Raw genomic sequence first — 17,058 nt, forward strand, 5'->3', positions numbered from 1 at the left:
AAATAGAGGGGTGGGCAGCAGCATACCCAATAAAGCACACATGTTACAGTGTGCAGGTTTCCAGGTTCAATTTGCAAATAGTGAAGCAATGCAGCGGGTCTCTCCCTCTCTCTCTCTCTCTCTCTCTCTCTCTCTCCCTCTTTTCCTTTCTCTCCCTCTGTATCTCTCTCTTGCCTCTCATTTTTTTCTCTGTCTCTATCCAAAATTTAATAAGTAAAATAAAATATTATAAAAGAAAGAAAGGAAAAAAGAGAGAAAAGAAGGAAGGAAGAAAGAAAAAAAATGGCACCAAAGAGATAGGTCAAAGAAGGACACAGTTGGACCATTCTGCAGATGACTGCCATGCCTCCATACCAGATGGCCATGCTCAATGGTCACCACCCAAAATCCCTTCCTCTGTGTCCCAATGTTCTTTGTGCCTTAGAAGAACTGGCTGAGACTTGGTGAAAATCACAGACACGATGTAAATATCTTTAATAACTTTACTGCTGCTAGTCAGAGCTTTGGGTAGAGGAAACAAGAGTATGGGTGTGAGAAAGGGAGCTGGCAGTACCTCCACATGTGTCACCATGAGCACTAGGGACAAAAGGAAGAAACCTAGAGGAGAGGTGGGTTCCATCCACAGGCAGTTTGATGAAGGTGTATTCAGTATACTGGAGCACTGAACAGGCAGGGATGTCAGAAACTAGCAAGGAGTCTAAATCTGTAGGCAGTATCCCATGATCCTTTTCTCTTAGAAGAGCCATCACCTAAAAAAGCAGAAACCACATGACCAAGACTAGTCAAGCTCACCACCTGGTGATCCCATCTGAGTATACACCTCCTCCAGCAAATCTCACTCCCACCTCACCACTGGTCCTGCCCTTGCCCACCCCTTGTCTATATCACTCTCCTAGACCGCACTCCTCCCCACAGAAGCTCCAGCTCCCCAGCCTGTCCTGCTCAAAGTCCTCCACGCTCTTCCCCACAGACACCCAGGGCCTCCACACCTGGGAGTTCTGAATGAGCATGTGCCTGTGATGATAAGAAGGGTGCCTGCGAGGAAGCCTACCAGGCCAATGGCCAGGCCCAGGGCGCACACCAGGGTCTCTGTGACGTTGGGCAGCGGCATGAGCACCTGGGGTTCTGGAAATGAAAGGACACATGGGTGGGCACAGTAAAAGGTGTCTGGAGTAAAAGGATAGATCTGAGAAGAGTGGTCGGGGGGGGGACCATACATACCCCAGTGTGTGAGGAGTGGTTCAGACAGGCCCCAGTGCTCCACCCTGCAATTGTAGACATCATCAGCTGAGGGGACAAAGACCAGGTAGTGGAACTTGCGGAATAGATGGTCTGGCTGGGAATAGAAGCTGGTTTGGGCCACTCCCTCAGTGACTGTGTGACCGTTGCGCAGCCAGGTGATATTGATGACAGGAGGGAAGATGTTGTCCACCATGCAAATGAGGACGTTGGGTTGACCCAGTTCCACTCGAGACTTGGGGAATACAATCACCTTTGGAGGCACTAGGAAGAAGGGGACCCTGAATTCCAAAGGCCCATCCCTGCAGAGGAGTCTAACTGGGACTGGGTTTAGGGACAGTCCCTCCTATTTAGCCACCTAAGGTCAGGGGATGTTCTGCCATGCTAACCTCTGGGTCAGGAGTGGGGACAGGGGAGAAGCGAAGGTGGTGGCAGGGATTTCTGTATCTGACAGGCCCTTGAGGGGAGTCCAAGTGAGAGGGATCCTTCCTCAGGAAGTATAGGGTAGGTGACAGCATAATGGTTATGCAAAAAGACTTTCATGCCTGAGGCTCCGAAGTCCCAAATTCAATCTCCTATAGCACCAGAAGCCAGAACTGAGCAGTGCTCTGGTAAAGGAGAAAAAGGAGGGAGAGTAGGAGGAGGAGGAAAAAGAAAAGAATCAAAGGGGGTGCTAATGGGGCCTAGGGAGATCTGAAGTCTACTGGAAAAGATGAAAGCTGATTACAACAGTCACAGGTTCTGAGGGTCATGCACCAGAGCAAATGGAAGAATGTGAGCTGGGAAAGAGGCTTCTCTGGGTCACACCTGCCTGATGGGGTATGGAGGTGGGGACAGAGAAAGGGCCAGGTACCATTGGAGGCTCTGGTGTAGTTGGAGCGTTCCACCAAGACGTCCAGGTGAGCTTTGATCACTGCAATGCTGGCCAGCCCCCGCTGGGGGTCAAAGTAGGCGAAGTTGCCAAACTCAGGGAGGCGCCACGCAGCCTCCCTCTCCTTCAGGCTCACAGAGAACAGCTGTTCCCCATCAAATTCATTGGTGAACTGACCTGAACCATCATAGGACTGGTAGAAGGCGGGTCCATAGGAACCCATGTGGTCTGCTGCATTGAGTGAGTGCAGGGTCAGGGAGAGAAATGAAAATGTGTCAGTCTCATTCATGACATATGCTATATTGAGTTTCTTTCTTTCTTTCTTTCTTTTTTTTTTTGCCTCCTGAGTTATCGCTGGGGCTCAGTGTCTGCACTACAAATCCATTGTTCCTGGAGGCCATTTTTTCAATTTTGTTGCGATTGTTATTGTTGTTATACCTGTTGTTTTGGGATAGGACAGAGAGAAATTGAGAGAGGAGGGGAAGACAGAAAGGAGGAGAAAAAGATAGACACCTGCAGACCTGCTTCATTACTTTCAAAGCAACCCCCCCAAAGGTGGGGAGCTGGGGGCTCGAATCGGGATCCTTACGCCAGTTCTTGCACTTTGTGCCACCTGCTCTTAACCTGCTGCGCTACTGTCCAGCCCCCTATGTTGCATTTCTGAGCCTGTGGCTCATCTGGGTTCTGTGTCAGGGCAGAGTCCAACTCTGATGCTGAGCTGGTCTTTGAAGAATGTAAGGGTTGCTGAGGAGTGGAAAGGAGAGAATGGAGGAAGACAGGAGCACACACTCTGGGTGGCACATGTCATGTGGCATGCCAGGTTGGGAAGAGACTGGCCTATAATCTTGCTTAGAATACCAAAGTTAAATTCTGCCTGTGGTCATTAGCTCTAGTTGTGCTATCAGGTCCTATGTGTAAGATGAGAGATGTGTGAGGGTATGAAGAAAAGAAAAATGAGTGAGGGTAGTAGTAAAAGTGGAGCAACAGGCATGTATGGGAACACATGAGGCTGGCAGGAGTTGCTAGGAATCAAGATTCAGGACAAAGAGATAAAGGAGAAAAAGACAACCCAAGGTATTGCAGAGAGCACTAGAAAAGAAGTTCAAGGTTCATGCCCCAACTCTTCCATCTAGGAACATTATGGTAACGTGTACATTCAGGTATGCCATCGCACAGCCCCAATCTGGAAGCATTATTACTGAATGTGTTTCTTCCCGACTTAGATTCAGTTTTCTAGCAACTTCAGGTTAGTTTTTTTTTTCCCCCAAATGTGGCACTAATGAATGAACTGATGGCCTCATGCATAAACAATACCAGCAAATGGCCTTCCCAGCCAATTTTACTTATTCTACATGCTTAAAGAAAGAAAGGAAGAGAGAGAGAGAGAGGAGGCATTGCTGCACCATCCATGGAGTTCCCTTTTGTGTTGTCCTTAACCCAATGCCTCACATGTAGTAAGATGTACACTTTAGGTACTGAGCTATCTCCTGACCTCAGGGATTAGGTTTTAACTGGTAAGATTCCTCTAGAGTTCTATGAAACTGTTGGTGTAACAGTCCTAGAGGTATTACTGCCTGCCTCCAATGCAATGCCAGTGCACAGGGAAACAGGAAATAGCTGTGGAACCCACATTTAATAAGTTACAGCAGGACAATGATAGATGAACAGTAAACTGGTGACTTGGTGATCAACACTGCAATGAAAATTGACTTGGACTGGGCTGGAAAAATAGCTCACTTGGATAGTATGCTGCTCTCCTGTGTACATGATGTGGGTTCAAACCCAGCTCCAACCACAGTGAAAGAAGTTTTGGTGCTGTGATCTTCCCCCATCCATCTCCCACACCACCCCCACCCACCCATCTGTCTCTATTTAAAACAAAAAAGAAGGCTTGAACAGGTAAGGACACATAAGACAGGATGTGGTAGAGAAGACAGGATGTTTTCCATCAGTAGGATGGAAGCTTGGGTCTTAAGCTTCAGAAAAGGTCCAGAAAGGGAACTAGGAGGCACATGAACTTGAAAAACATAGTGCTGGAGTGGTTGGATGGAGCTGGACCTATAATTTAGGGCCAAAGTATAGGAATCTCTTGATAGAAGAAGTCTATATTCGAGAGAGGGAGAGAAGAATGACTTTTGCTCCTTGTTGTCTCCCACAAACTCAACTCCCAAAGCTCTCCTCACGCATCCAGTGGCTCTCAGCACTCACCCTTGATGGCCCCAGCTTCCTGGAGGCTCAGGAGGGTCACCAAAGTATGGAGTCCCAGGACCAGCCCCCCATTGAGGCCCATTGCCCTCTGATGCTTTATCCAAATTAAGTCCTGTCAATGTGGGAGCAAAGTAACAAAGCAGGTATCAAGAAGAAAGCATTCAATCACTGGGGGGAAACCCTGCTGGATTTAGCCAATCAGAAAACATTTGCTGAGTTAATGCAGCTGTTACTGGGTGAAGACACAGAGTAGAAAGCCAGCTTAAAAAGCCACAACTCACTGAGCCACCTGTACCAGGAAGACAGTCCCCTGGGAGTGTGAAAAGGAAGTTTCTGTCTTTGAGAGATGGGAGGGGCTTAATTCAAAGGTTACCACATCCTCCAACAAGCTACTCTCTAAAGGGAGAGAAAAAGTCATCAGAACGCTGCACTCCATCTCAAACTGTGCTGTAGAGTCTCCTATTCTCATAAGTTTCTGCGGATAAATTTGGTGTTAAAAAGTCTTACTCAGAAGCCAGACCTCCAACCTCCTGCACCCCAAAAAGAATTTTGGTCCATACTCTCAGAAGGGGAGAAACAAACATAAAACAAAACAAACAAACAAAACAGAGGAAGAGAAAGACACCTGGAGCTCTTTGGGTCCCTGTGCTTAGCGCCAAGTGCGCTTAGCCCCCTCCCCTCGCGCGCTACTGCCCCGCCCCCAGGAGTCCTCCTATTTGTGAAGTGAGTGTGACTGTCACAGGTACTCTTGAGCACTTAAAGTGCCACTGGCTAGTACAACTAGAAAACTAAAATTTTCATATAACTTTAAATCATTTAAATTTAACTTATGTAACTGGTGCCTACCAAACTAGATAAACAGGGAGTCAGGCTGTAGCGCAGCGGGTTAAGCGCAGGTGGCGCAAAGCACAAGGACCGGCATAAAGATCCCGGTTCGAACCCCGGCTCCCCACCTGCAGGGGAGTCGCTTCACAGGCGGTGAAGCAGGTCTGCAAGTGTCTATCTTTCCCTCCTCCTCTCTGTCTTCCCCTCCTCTCTCCATTTCTCTCTGTCCTATCCAACAACGATGACAACAACAATAATAAGCCTCTCCCGGATCAACTAGGAATACCAAAGGAGACCACCCGGACCAAAACAAAACAAGACTAGAATGACCACAGGAACCCAGTAAATCACCCGTGAGTACAAACACGAGTGGCTGGTGACAGAGAGGAGAGAGGGGCCTAAAGAGAGATTAAGTGACTGCTAACAGTTCAACAGTTTATCAGTGGAGACACCACCTCCAGTCTGCTCCACAACAAGGGGACAGCTGAAGGGAGGAAAGGACTCCCCAGAGACTCACCAAGTGCAACTCTGAGTCTCCATTGCTACTACCCTCAGAATCTGGAGCAGCAACAGGGAGGGACACCAGGGGACAGAGATCTAACCTGGAAACTCAGGAGAAGACCTATACCTCCGTGGCATAGCTGAGGGGCTGTGAAAGTCTCTTTGCATAACCACTGGATTATCTCTGCAACACCCTGCTTTATCTCTTGGTCAGGAGTCAGTGATTAAGCTAAGAAGCCTATTGATAGTTTAAAAGCCCTCAGGCTCCCATAGCCTACAGGGAAGAAAAAAAAAAAAAGAGGCTTTTACACCACTGACCTCCAACTCAGGGATTGAAAAAACTGTTAACTTCTACCATGGTAAACCCTTTAATTAAATTACTTAGACACAAGTCAATCCAGGCAATAGTGATCAATAATTTGAAAAGTACTGATAAAGGGAACTCATAACATAATATCTAAAATGGTTAAAACAACAAGAAAAAATATTGGAGACTCGAACCAGGACAAGAGTCCAGCTAAAAGTCCTCCAGAGGGTGAAGCACAAAACAACGAGTTCAACATCCAAACATTAGCTAAGGAAATAATAACAGGAGTGAGTAAAGAATTTGAAAAAAATTGTAATCAGAAATGCAGGAACAACAAATGAGAATATGGAAGAAAATTCTAATTATCTCATGGTTATTAGAGAGCTGAAAGCTGAAATCACTGAGCTAAGAAGGCGACTAGCTGAACAAGCTAAAACAGTATCAGAGCAGGGCAACAAAATAGATGAACTCCAGAAAGCAGTAGAGGGCAGAGAGAATAGAATCTATGAGGCTGAAAACAGAATTAGCAAGATTGAGGATGAATTAGAGACAACCAAAAAAGAAGTAAGAGATCTCAAAAAGAGATTCAGAGATTCTGAAAACAACAACAGAGTCCTATGGGATGACTTCAAAAGAAACAATATACGCATTATTGGCTTACCAGAGGAAGAAAAAGAAGGAGAGGAAGAAAGCATTCTCCAGGCCATAATAGCTGAAAATTTCTCTAGTCTAGACAACACCAAAGACATAAAGATTCAAGAAGCCCAGAGGGTCCCAAACAGAATTAACCCAGACCTAAAGACACCAAGACATGTCATACTTAGAATGGAAAGGAATAAGGATAAAGAAAGGATCCTCAAGGCTGCAAGAGAAAAAAAAAGAGTCGCATACAAAGGAAAACCCATAAGATTAGCAGCAGACTTCTCCATACAAACACTACAGGCCAGAAGAGAATGGCAAGATATCTATCAAGTGCTCAATGAGAAAGGCTTTCAGCCAAGAATACTATATCCTGCTAGATTGTCATTCAGACTAGATGGAAGCATCAAAACCTTCTCAGACAAGCAACAGTTGAAGGAAGCAACCATCACCAAGCCTGCCCTGAAAGGAGATCTGAAAGGTCTCCTATAAACAACCAGACCACCACAAATAGGACATATATCAAAACACTCTAAAACTCTACAAGAATGGCGTTAAAATATCTTCAATCTTTGATATCAATAAATGTCAGTGGCCTGAATTCACCTATTAAAAGACACAGAGTAGGAAGATGGATCAGAAAACACAACCCAACAATATGTTGTCTACAGGAAACTCACCTAACTCAACAAGACAAACACAGACTTAAAGTGAAAGGATGGAAAACTATCATTCAAGCCAATGGCCCACAAAAAAGGGCAAGAACAGCTATTCTCATATCTGACATGATAGACTTTAAAATAGATAAGATTAAAAAAGATAGGAATGGACACTACTTAATGCTCAGAGGATCAGTCAATCAAGAGGACTTAACAATTATTAATATCTATGCACCCAATGAGAAGCCATCTAAATACATCAACTTCTACTGAAGGAGCTACAGCAATATATTAACAGTAACACAATCATAGTAGGGGACTTCAACACCCCACTCTCTCAACTTGACAGATCATCCAGGAAGAAAATCAGTAAAGACATAAGGGAGCTAAATGAAGAGATAGATAAACTAGAACTATTGGACATTTTCAGAGTCATTCATCCCAAGAAACTGGAATACACATTTTACTCAAATCCACATGGATCATTCTCAAGGATAGACCATATGTTAGGCCACAAAGACAGCATCAGCCAATTCAAGAGCACTGAAATCATCCCAAGCATCTTCTCAGGCCACAGTGGAATTAAACTAAAACTTAACAATCAACAAAAGATTAGTAACAGTCCCAAAATGTGGAAGCTCAACAGTACACTTCTTAACAACTTCTGGGTCAAAGAGGAAATCAAGGAAGAAATCAAAATGTTTCAAGAGTTCAATGAAAATGAAGACACAAGCTATCAAAATATCTGGGACACAGCTAAAGCAGTCCTAAGAGGGAAGTTCATAGCTATACAAGCACACATTAGGAAACAAGAAAAGGCACAAATAAACAGCCTGATTGCACATCTTAAAGACCTAGAAGAACAACAACAAAGGAATCCTAAAGCAACCAGAAGGACAGAAATCACTAAAGTAGGGCAGAAATAAATAACATTGAGAATAGGAAAACCATACAAAAGATCAATGAAAGTAAATGTTGGTTCTTCGAAAGAGTAAACAAAATCGACAAACCTTTAGCCAGACTCACAAAAAAAAAAAAAGGAAGAAGACCCAAATAAATCGGATAGTAAATGAAAGAGGAGATATCACAACAGACACTGCAGAAATTCAACATATCATGCGAGGCTTCTATGAACAACTATATGCCACCAAGCTAGAGAACCTGGAAGAAATGAATGATTTCCTAGATACCTACCAACTTCCAAAACTAAGTAAAGAGGAAGTGGATAACATGAACAGGCCCATCACAGCTAATGAAATTGAAACAGTTATCAAAAATCTTCCCAAAAATAAAAGTCCTGGACCAGATGGTTTTACAAATGAATTCTACAAAACTTTCAAAGAAGAACTAATACCTCTACTTTTAAAAGTCTTCCAGAAGATTGAAGACACTGGAATACTCCCTGCCAGCTTCTATGAAGCCAACATCATCCTCATACCAAAAGCAGACAGGGACACAGCCAAAAAAGAAAACTACAGACCAATATCTCTGATGAACATAGATGCGAAAATATTGAACAAAATTCTAGCCAACCGGATACAGCAGTATATCAAAAAGATTGTTCATCATGACCAAGTGGGGTTTATCCCAGGCATGCAAGGTTGGTCCAATATACGTAAATCAATCAATGTGATCCACGACATCAACAAAAGCAAGACCAAAAACCACATGGTCATATCAATAGATGCAGAGAAAGCCTTTGACAAAATACAATATCCCTTTATGATCAAAACACTACAAAAAATGGGAATAGATGGAAAATTCCTGAAGATAGTGGAGTCTATATATAGCAAACCTACAGCCAACATCATACTCAATGGTGAAAAACTGGAAGCATTTCCCCTCAGATCAGGTACTAGACAGGGCTGCCCACTATCACCATTACTATTCAACATAGTATTAGAAGTTCTTGCCATAGCAATCAGGCAGGAGCAAGGAATTAAAGGCATACAGATTGGAAGAGAAGAAATCAAACTCTCCTTATTTGCAGATGACATGATAGTATACATGGAAAAACCTAAGGAATCCAGCAAGAAGCTTTTGGAAATCATCAGGCAATACAGTAATGTGTCAGGCTATAAAATTAACATTCAAAAGTCAGTGGCATTCCTCTATGCAAACACTAAGTTAGAAGAAATTGAAATCCAGAAATCAGTTCCTTTTTCTATAGCAACAAAACCAATAAAATATCTAGGAGTAAACCTAACCAAAGAAGTGAAAGACTTGTATACTGAAAATTATGAGTCACTACTCAAAGAAATTGAAAAAGACACAAAGAAGTGGAAAGATATTCCATGTTCATGGGTTGGAAGAATTAACATCATCAAAATGAATATATTACCCAGAGCCATCTACAAATTTAATGCTATCCTCATCAAGATCCCAAGCACATTTTTTAGGAGAATAGAAAAAATGCTACAAATGTTTATCTGGAACCAGAAAAGACCTAGAATTGCCAAAACAATCTTGAGAAAAAAGAACAGAACTGGAGGCATCACACTCCCAGATCTCAAACTGTATTATAGGGCCATTGTCATCAAAACTGCTTGGTACTGGAACATGAATAGACACACTGACCAGTGGAATAGAATTGAGAGCCCAGAAATGAGGCCCCACACCTATGGACATCTAATCTTTGACAAAGGGGCCCAGACTATTACATGGGGAAGGCAGAGTCTCTTCAACAAATGGTGTTGGAAACAATGGGTTGAAACATGCAGAAGAATGAAACTGAATCACTGTATTTCACCAAATACAAAAGTAAATTCCAAGTGGATCAAGGACTTGGATGTTAGACCACAAACTACCAGATACTTAGAGGAAAATATTGGCAGAACTTTTTTCCGCATAAATTTTAAAGACATTTTCAATGAAAAGAATCCAATTACAAGGAAGACTAAGGCAAGTATAAACCTATGGGACTACATCAAATTAAAAAGCTTCTTCACAGCAAAAGAAACCACTACCCAAACCAAGAGACCCCTCACAGAATGGGAGAAGATCTTTACATGCCATACATCAGATAAGAGTTTAATAACCAACATATATAAAGAGCTTGCCAGACTCAACAACAAGACAACAAATAACCCCATTCAAAAATGGGGGGAGGACTTGGACAGAATATTCACCACAGAAGAGATCCAAAAGGCTGAGAAACACATGAAAAAATGCTCCAAGTCTCTGATTGTCAGAGAAATGCAAATCAAGACAACAATGAGATATCACTTCACTCCTGTGAGAATGTCATACATCAGAAAAGGTAACAGCAGCAAATGCTGGAGAGTGTGTGGGGTCAAAGGAACCCTCCTGCACTGCTGGTGGGAATGTCAATTGGTCCAACCTCTGTGGAGAACAGTCTGGAGAACTCTCAGAAGGCTAGAAATGGACCTACCCTATGACCCTGCAATTCCCCTCCTGGGGATATATCCTAAGGAACCCAACACATCCATCCAAAAAGATCTGTGTACACATATGTTCTTGGCAGCACAATTTGTAATAGCCAAAACCTGGAAGCAACCCAGGTGTCCAACAACAGATGAGTGGCTCAGCCAGTTGTGGTATATATACACAATGGAATACTACTCAGCTGTAAAAAATGGTGACTTCACTGTTTTCAGCCGATCTTGGATGGACCTTGAAAAATCATGTTGAGTGAAATAAGTCAGAAACAGAAGGATGAATATGGGATGATCTCACTCTCAGGCCGAAGTTGAAAAACAAGATTAGAAAAGAAAACACAACTTGAACCTGAAATGGAATTGGAGTATTACACCAAAGTAAAAGACTCTGGGGTGGGTGGGTGGGTGGGGAGAATACAGGTCCATGAAAGATGATGAATGACATAGTGGGGGTTGTATTGTTAAATGGGAATCTGGGGAATGTTATGCATGTAAAAAAAAAAAAAAAAGAAGTAGAAACGCAAAGCAGAAATTGACTGAGTTTGGAGTATGGCACCAAAGTAAGAAAGCAGAAGTATACTAGAGTTTGCAGTGAGTACCCTCCCTAATACTTCCTCTCCACTTTTCCAAGCTTTGGGTCCATGATTGCTCAACAATTTGTTTGGCTTTGTATGTTAACTCTCTTTTCAGTCACCAGGTTCCAGGTGTCATCAGGATGCCGGCCAGGCTTCCCTGGATTGAAGACCCCACCAATGTGTCCTGGAGCTCAGCTTCCCCAGAGACCCATCCTACTAGGGAAAGAGAGAGGCAGACTGGGAGTATGGACCGACCAGTCAACGCCCATGTTCAGCGGGGAAGCAATTACAGAAGCCAGACCTTCTACCTTCTGCAACCCTCAATGACCCTGGGTCCATGCTCCCAGAGGGATAGAGAATGGGAAAGCTATCGGGGGAGGGGGTGGGATATGGAGATTGGGCGGTGGGAATTGTGTGGAGTTGTACCCCTCCTACCCTATGGTTTTGTTAATTAATCCTTTCTTAAATAAAATAAATAAATAAATAAATAAATAAAAACTTTAATTCCCCAATAAAGAAATAAATTATTTAAAAAAACAATAATAACTACAACAATAAAACAACAAGGGCAACAAAAGGGAATAAATAAATAAATAAAATTTTTTTAAAATTAAAAAAAAAAACTAGATAAACAAAACAGAGTTTCCAATAACGGATGGGATGTGGAACCCTGGTGGTGGGAATTGTATGGATTTGTACCCCACTTATCCTGTGGTCCTAATATCTAATTTTATCAATAAATTAATAAAAATGTATGCCTTCTCTCAGTAACTATTTTTTGATATTTATTAATTCGTATTTTAACAATTTTTTAACTTTATTATTTATTTTGGATAGAGAAATTGAGAAAGAATGGGGAGCTAGAGAAGGAGAGAGACAAGGTTAGGGTAGCATAATCATTATGCAAACAGACTCTTATGCCTGAGGCTCCAAAGTCCCAGGTTCAATCCCCACACCACCATCAGCCTGTGCTGAGCAGTGCTCTGGTAGTAAATAAATAAAGTGGTCCGAGAGGTAGCACAGTGGATAGAGCATTGGACTCTCAAGCATGAAGTTCTGAGTTCAATCCCCAGTAGCACATGTGCCAGAGTGATGTCTGGTTCTTTCTCTCTCTCTCTCCTCCTATCTTTCTCATTAATAAATAAATATTTAATAATAATAATAAATAAATAAACAAACAAACAATGGAAAGAGAGAGCCACTTGCGACTCTGCTTCACCTCCAATGAAGCTTCCCTCCAGCATATGAGGACTGAAGGCTAGAACCCATGTCCTTGCAGATAGTAACATGTGCTCTACTAGGTGCACCACTGCCTTGTCCCAATTCATTTATTAGTAAGAGAGAGATGGAGGGAAGAAGAGAGAGAGAGAAAGAGAGAGAGAGGACACCAGAGCATCACCCGGCACATAAAATGCCAGAGGTTAAAAATCAAAACATCATGCTTGAGAAGTCAAAGCCTTAGCTACTGCTCTACCTCCCACACCCCACTTAGTAGCTTTTAATGGAAGCAAAACTATCATGAGAAGTTGTTAAATGAAAAATAAAAGGTAATCTGAAAAGTCAGGGAAGAGGAGCCAGGTGGTTGTTCACCTGGTTAAGCGCCCACATTACAGGGCACAAGGAACCTCATTCAAGTCCCTGGTCTCCACCTTCAGGGGGAAAACTTCACAAGTGAAGCAGAGCTGCAGGTGTCTGTCTCTCTCCCTCTCTATCTCTCTCTCCCCTCTCAATTTCTCCCCCCCCCTCTCTCTCTCTCTCTCTCTCTCTCTCTCTCTATATATATATATATATATATATATATATATATAAAATATGTTTTAAAAGTCAGGGAGAATAGAAATAAAATATCACATCTGACTCAGAGAAGATGGAGATAAAATGTCTTGTCTGATCATAGCTTATTAATTCAAGGAATATTGGAAATCCAAAATTGTAATGGGCCCTTTGCGAGTTTAATAAAATTACAAAAGAAGTTAGGAATTGGAATTTAAAAAATAGTCCAATTCTAGTAGATACAGAAATTACGACCATATAAATAATCTTGGCAAACTCTCAAGACATGCAGTTTAAAAGTGCTGGGAACTAAGCCAGAAGGAATCATCAAAACAAAGAGCTTGTAAACTTCAAAAACACATTTCTTTCAGTACATACAGAAAGGAGGCAATTCACTGCACCTCCTTTCATTCACTCTGGGTTAAAAGAGCTTTATCCTAAAGATCATGCCAGAGTCTCTCACAGGATAACACAAATAACCCTAATGTTCTGCTCTCCAGATCTGTCACAGTGTTGGATCTGTCCGGAGACACTCAACAATCCATTTAAACACTTTAGAGCAAGGACAACATTATAGAAATCTAACAACTTTGGAATTCGGGATCCACAGTTACATTTAATTAGGAAAACCCAATCTAGCAAGAGGACTATTTTGAACATTGAGGCATGTGAAGGAGAATGTCTTTAAGGTGATAATTCATGATAACCTTAAAGAAAATTTAGAGGAAACCAAAAAAGGTTCTATGATGAATCTGCCCCTGGAGATATTATGTGAATTTACTGCTGCAATTTTGGAAACTGGGAAAGCTCCCACTTTGAACCTCTAAGATTCTATTCCCTCACCCAAAGATTTAAATGTGAAAAAGTGACAAGTCCATAGGAGAGTAAGTAAAAATAACAATTATGATAACTTGAGAGAATCCATTTCACCAATAGAACTCCTTTCAACTAGTCAAAGGGTAGGTAGGTCTTGGAAGTTTATTGTGAATTACATGAGAGCTAATTCTTTTTTAAAGAATATTTATTTCCTTTTGTTGACCTTGTTGCTTTATGTTGTGGTTATTTTTTTCTTTCTTTTTTAATATTTATTTATTTATTTATTCCCTTTTGTTGCCCTTGTTGTTTTATTGTTGTCATCGTTGTTGGATAGGACAGAGAGAAATGGAAAGAGGAGGGGAAGATAGAGAGAGGGAGAAAAAGACACCTGCACACCTGCTTCACCGATTGTGAAGTGACTCCCCTGCAGGGGAGCCGGGGGCTTGAACCGGGATCCTTAAGCTGGTCCTAGCGCTTTGCAGCCACTGCACTTAACCCGCTGCACTACTGCCTGACTTCCTATGTTGCTGTCGTTGTTGGGTAGGACAGAGAGATGGAGAGAGAAGGGGAAAACAGAGAGAGGGAGAGAAAGACAGACACTTACAGACCTGCTTCACTACCTGTGAAGCGACTCCCCCTGCGGGGGGGGGGGGGGGGAGGGTTGCACCGGGATCCTTAGGCCAGTCCTTGCACTTCACACCATGTGCACTTAACCCACTGCGCCACCGCCTGACTCCCTGGAGAAGCCTTTTTTATTTTATTTTATTTTTTATCTTTTTTATTTATTTACTTATTCCCTTTTGTTGCCCTTGTTTTATTGTTGTTGTTATTGATGTCATCGTCGTTGGATAGGACAGAGAGAAATGGAGAGAGGAGGGGAATACAGAGAGGGGGAGAGAGAGACAGACACCTGCAAACCTGCTTCACCTAACCCGCTTCGCTACCGTCCAACTCCCCAGAAGCCTTTTTTAGAGAGGCCTCCTACCTGCTAACATAAGGACCACCCTCCAACCTAAGTCTGCGAAATAGCCCCAGTGAGCATTTTGTGCAAGTTATCATGGATCCAAGCCACCTGCAGCATGACTTCTACACCAGCTGCCATAGTGTCCAACATGAAAGAAGAGAAATGAAGGAAGGAGGGAGGGAAGGAGGGAGGGAGAAAGAATGGGAATACTTATTTTATTTGGTGAGAATTAAAAGAGAAATTAAGAGGGAGACAGAGGAGAGAGAGGACAGAAAGCCAGCTGCAGGCACTCACAGATGACTCCTCCTTCAGCAGGTCAGATGTGGAAGCATGATCAAGGCCAACGCAATGCAGTTGCCCAGGAAGAAGCTGACGTGTGCCCCTAACACTCCCTACTGACCACACCACACCTGCAGTATGCAAGGGAATACACAACCATACAAAAGTGGGTACCCAGTCTCCACTACACAGAAACTCCTTTCTGAGGCTGTTGGGAGTCTCACTTTGACCCACCTCCCTCTACCTTGAGCCATTCAGAAACTACAAATCCCAGCATGCAACATAGGCAGGGATGGGGTTAGGCAGCTCTTGGCCTTGTGGAGCATGGAGTGATCTTAGCTACAGTGACCTAAGTAGTTTATGTGTAAAAAATGTTTTGTTTTTTTTCAAAGATTCTGCTTATTAATGAGAGAGACAGCAGAAAGTAAAAGAGAACCAGAGCATCACTCTGCTACATGTGCTACAGGGGAATGAACTCAGAACCTCATGTTTCAGAGTTCAGTGCTTTATCTACTGCACCACCTCTTAGATGACATAAGCTGTTTTTTTTTAAAGAATTTATTAATTTATTCATGAGAAAGATAGGAGGAGAGAAAGAAGCAGACATCACTCTGGTACATGTGCTACCAGGGATTGAACTCAGGACCTCATGCTTGAGAGTCCAACTCCATCCACACATATAAGCTGTCTTTTGACCATAAATTCAGGTGGCAAAAATATCAGCCCCAAATTGAGAAGCATTTATAAGAATGTGATAGATTAGTGGAGCCATGCCAGAAGCCTTCCCACTGTACCTCACTCCTCCATCCTCCCCAGAGCCTCTAAGCCTGCTGCTGCCTGTGTGTCTATATTCTAGCCCTTCACACTTGCACTCGTCTTCATCACATCACTTACCTTTTCACATTCTCTCAATGACTCTCTCTTTCCTATGGGTTCAAATTAAACTATTTTGAAAGATGTGGAGACATTTCAGAGCACAGCCCCTCCTGCAAAAGTAGGTGTCCTGACTCATAGTTCCCCAAATCTTTGTCTCTCTCTCCTCTCTGTTCTACCCCATCCAGAAGCCTCCTCCACTGGAGTCACTCCCAGCACCCACGTGTCCAGCACCCACGTGTCCAGCACCCACGTGTCCACGTATTCACACCCACCCCTGCAGCCCCACCTCTGCAGTCCTGACATTAACCCCCCCCACCCACCCATCTTGCTCTGATAGACCTGCTTTGTGGTGGAGGATGAGAGGGAGTCTCTCCTCTGGGAGAGGACGCTGGGCCTGGCATCCTCAGCTACAACTTGGCACAGATGGCTAATAAAACTGTTATGTGGGGATAACTGGCAAAGTAGTTAAATAGGCTTTTGTGGATTGGCCTGGGAACCTAACCACCATGTATAAATATTATTTGATTGAGTGTATAGGAGTGTCTCCATGAAGCAAAAGCCTTCTGAGTTCAGAGCATCTCACCAAAAGTGACCTTGGGGAACACTCCCCTTTTGTGCTCTGAGGGGGCCTCTGTGTGTTTGGCTGCAGTTGCACAGAAAACACCCAGCTGTGGCCTAGCTTGACTGGGAGTGGGCCAGGCAAGGGTATATACTTAATGCCTGCTTTTCTCTTCAGCAGAGGCCTGTGATGGTGAAAGTCAGAAAGGCTGCTGTGTGAAGCTCCTTGAGGTGGTATGGGTGACCCCAGAAGTCCCACACATTGCCTGACCCCACATAAGAAGGTCAAGAAACTGTCCTGGCATTTGGCCTTCTCCTGAGTTAGAGGTGGGAGTGGTAGAGAAGGTTCTGTGGGTGATGGAGGAGCAGTGTTTTAGGATGTCTGAATCCTCTAGCATTTTAGTGTTCCATGGTCTCAGCACAGGGACCTGGGGACTGCAGAGGCCAGGAGCTCCCCAAAGCCCCAGGCTTTGGGGGAGTCCCAGAGGAGGGACTTTCTTTCACCTTAGATCAGAGCCCTTCCCACCCCACCTGCCAGTGAATTCATAGTGATGACACTGAGCCCTAGGG

General features: G+C 43.3%; 1 protein-coding gene across 3 annotated transcripts; it reads right to left on the minus strand.

Annotated features, from left to right (window-relative positions):
• Nucleotides 1–468: 468 nt before the first annotated feature.
• Nucleotides 469–4,443, minus strand: LOC103117426 (HLA class II histocompatibility antigen, DO alpha chain). 3 transcript variants are annotated; one of them, XM_060189575.1, is made up of 5 exons: nucleotides 4,319–4,443; nucleotides 2,093–2,341; nucleotides 1,222–1,503; nucleotides 1,052–1,125; nucleotides 469–749 (listed from the first exon to the last, which is right to left on the minus strand). In XM_060189575.1, the coding sequence occupies exons 1-5, from the start codon at nucleotides 4,398–4,400 to the stop codon at nucleotides 492–494; spliced, it is 945 nt and encodes a 314-aa protein (XP_060045558.1). In that variant the 5' UTR covers nucleotides 4,401–4,443; the 3' UTR covers nucleotides 469–491. The 3 variants fall into 3 exon arrangements, with proteins under 3 accessions (XP_060045558.1, XP_060045559.1, XP_007527532.1); XM_007527470.3 differs by having other exon boundaries at nucleotides 617–749; nucleotides 990–1,125; XM_060189576.1 differs by lacking the exon at nucleotides 1,222–1,503.
• Nucleotides 4,444–17,058: the final 12,615 nt, after the last annotated feature.

The sequence above is a fragment of the Erinaceus europaeus genome, chromosome 4 (assembly GCF_950295315.1).
Source record: "Erinaceus europaeus chromosome 4, mEriEur2.1, whole genome shotgun sequence".
In the NCBI taxonomy this organism is placed as follows: Eukaryota; Metazoa; Chordata; class Mammalia; order Eulipotyphla; family Erinaceidae; genus Erinaceus; species Erinaceus europaeus.

Excerpts from the sequence above, each read along its gene's own strand:
- LOC103117426 (XM_060189575.1), bottom strand. The coding sequence starts at position 4,400 with ATGGGCCTCAATGGGGGGCTGGTCCTGGGACTCCATACTTTGGTGACC. Across the intron at positions 2,342-4,318 it reads GGAAGCTGGGGCCATCAAGG|CAGACCACATGGGTTCCTAT; the intron begins GTGAGTGCTGAG and ends CACTCAATGCAG. Across the intron at positions 1,504-2,092 it reads CTACACCAGAGCCTCCAATG|TGCCTCCAAAGGTGATTGTA; the intron begins GTACCTGGCCCT and ends CCTTCTTCCTAG.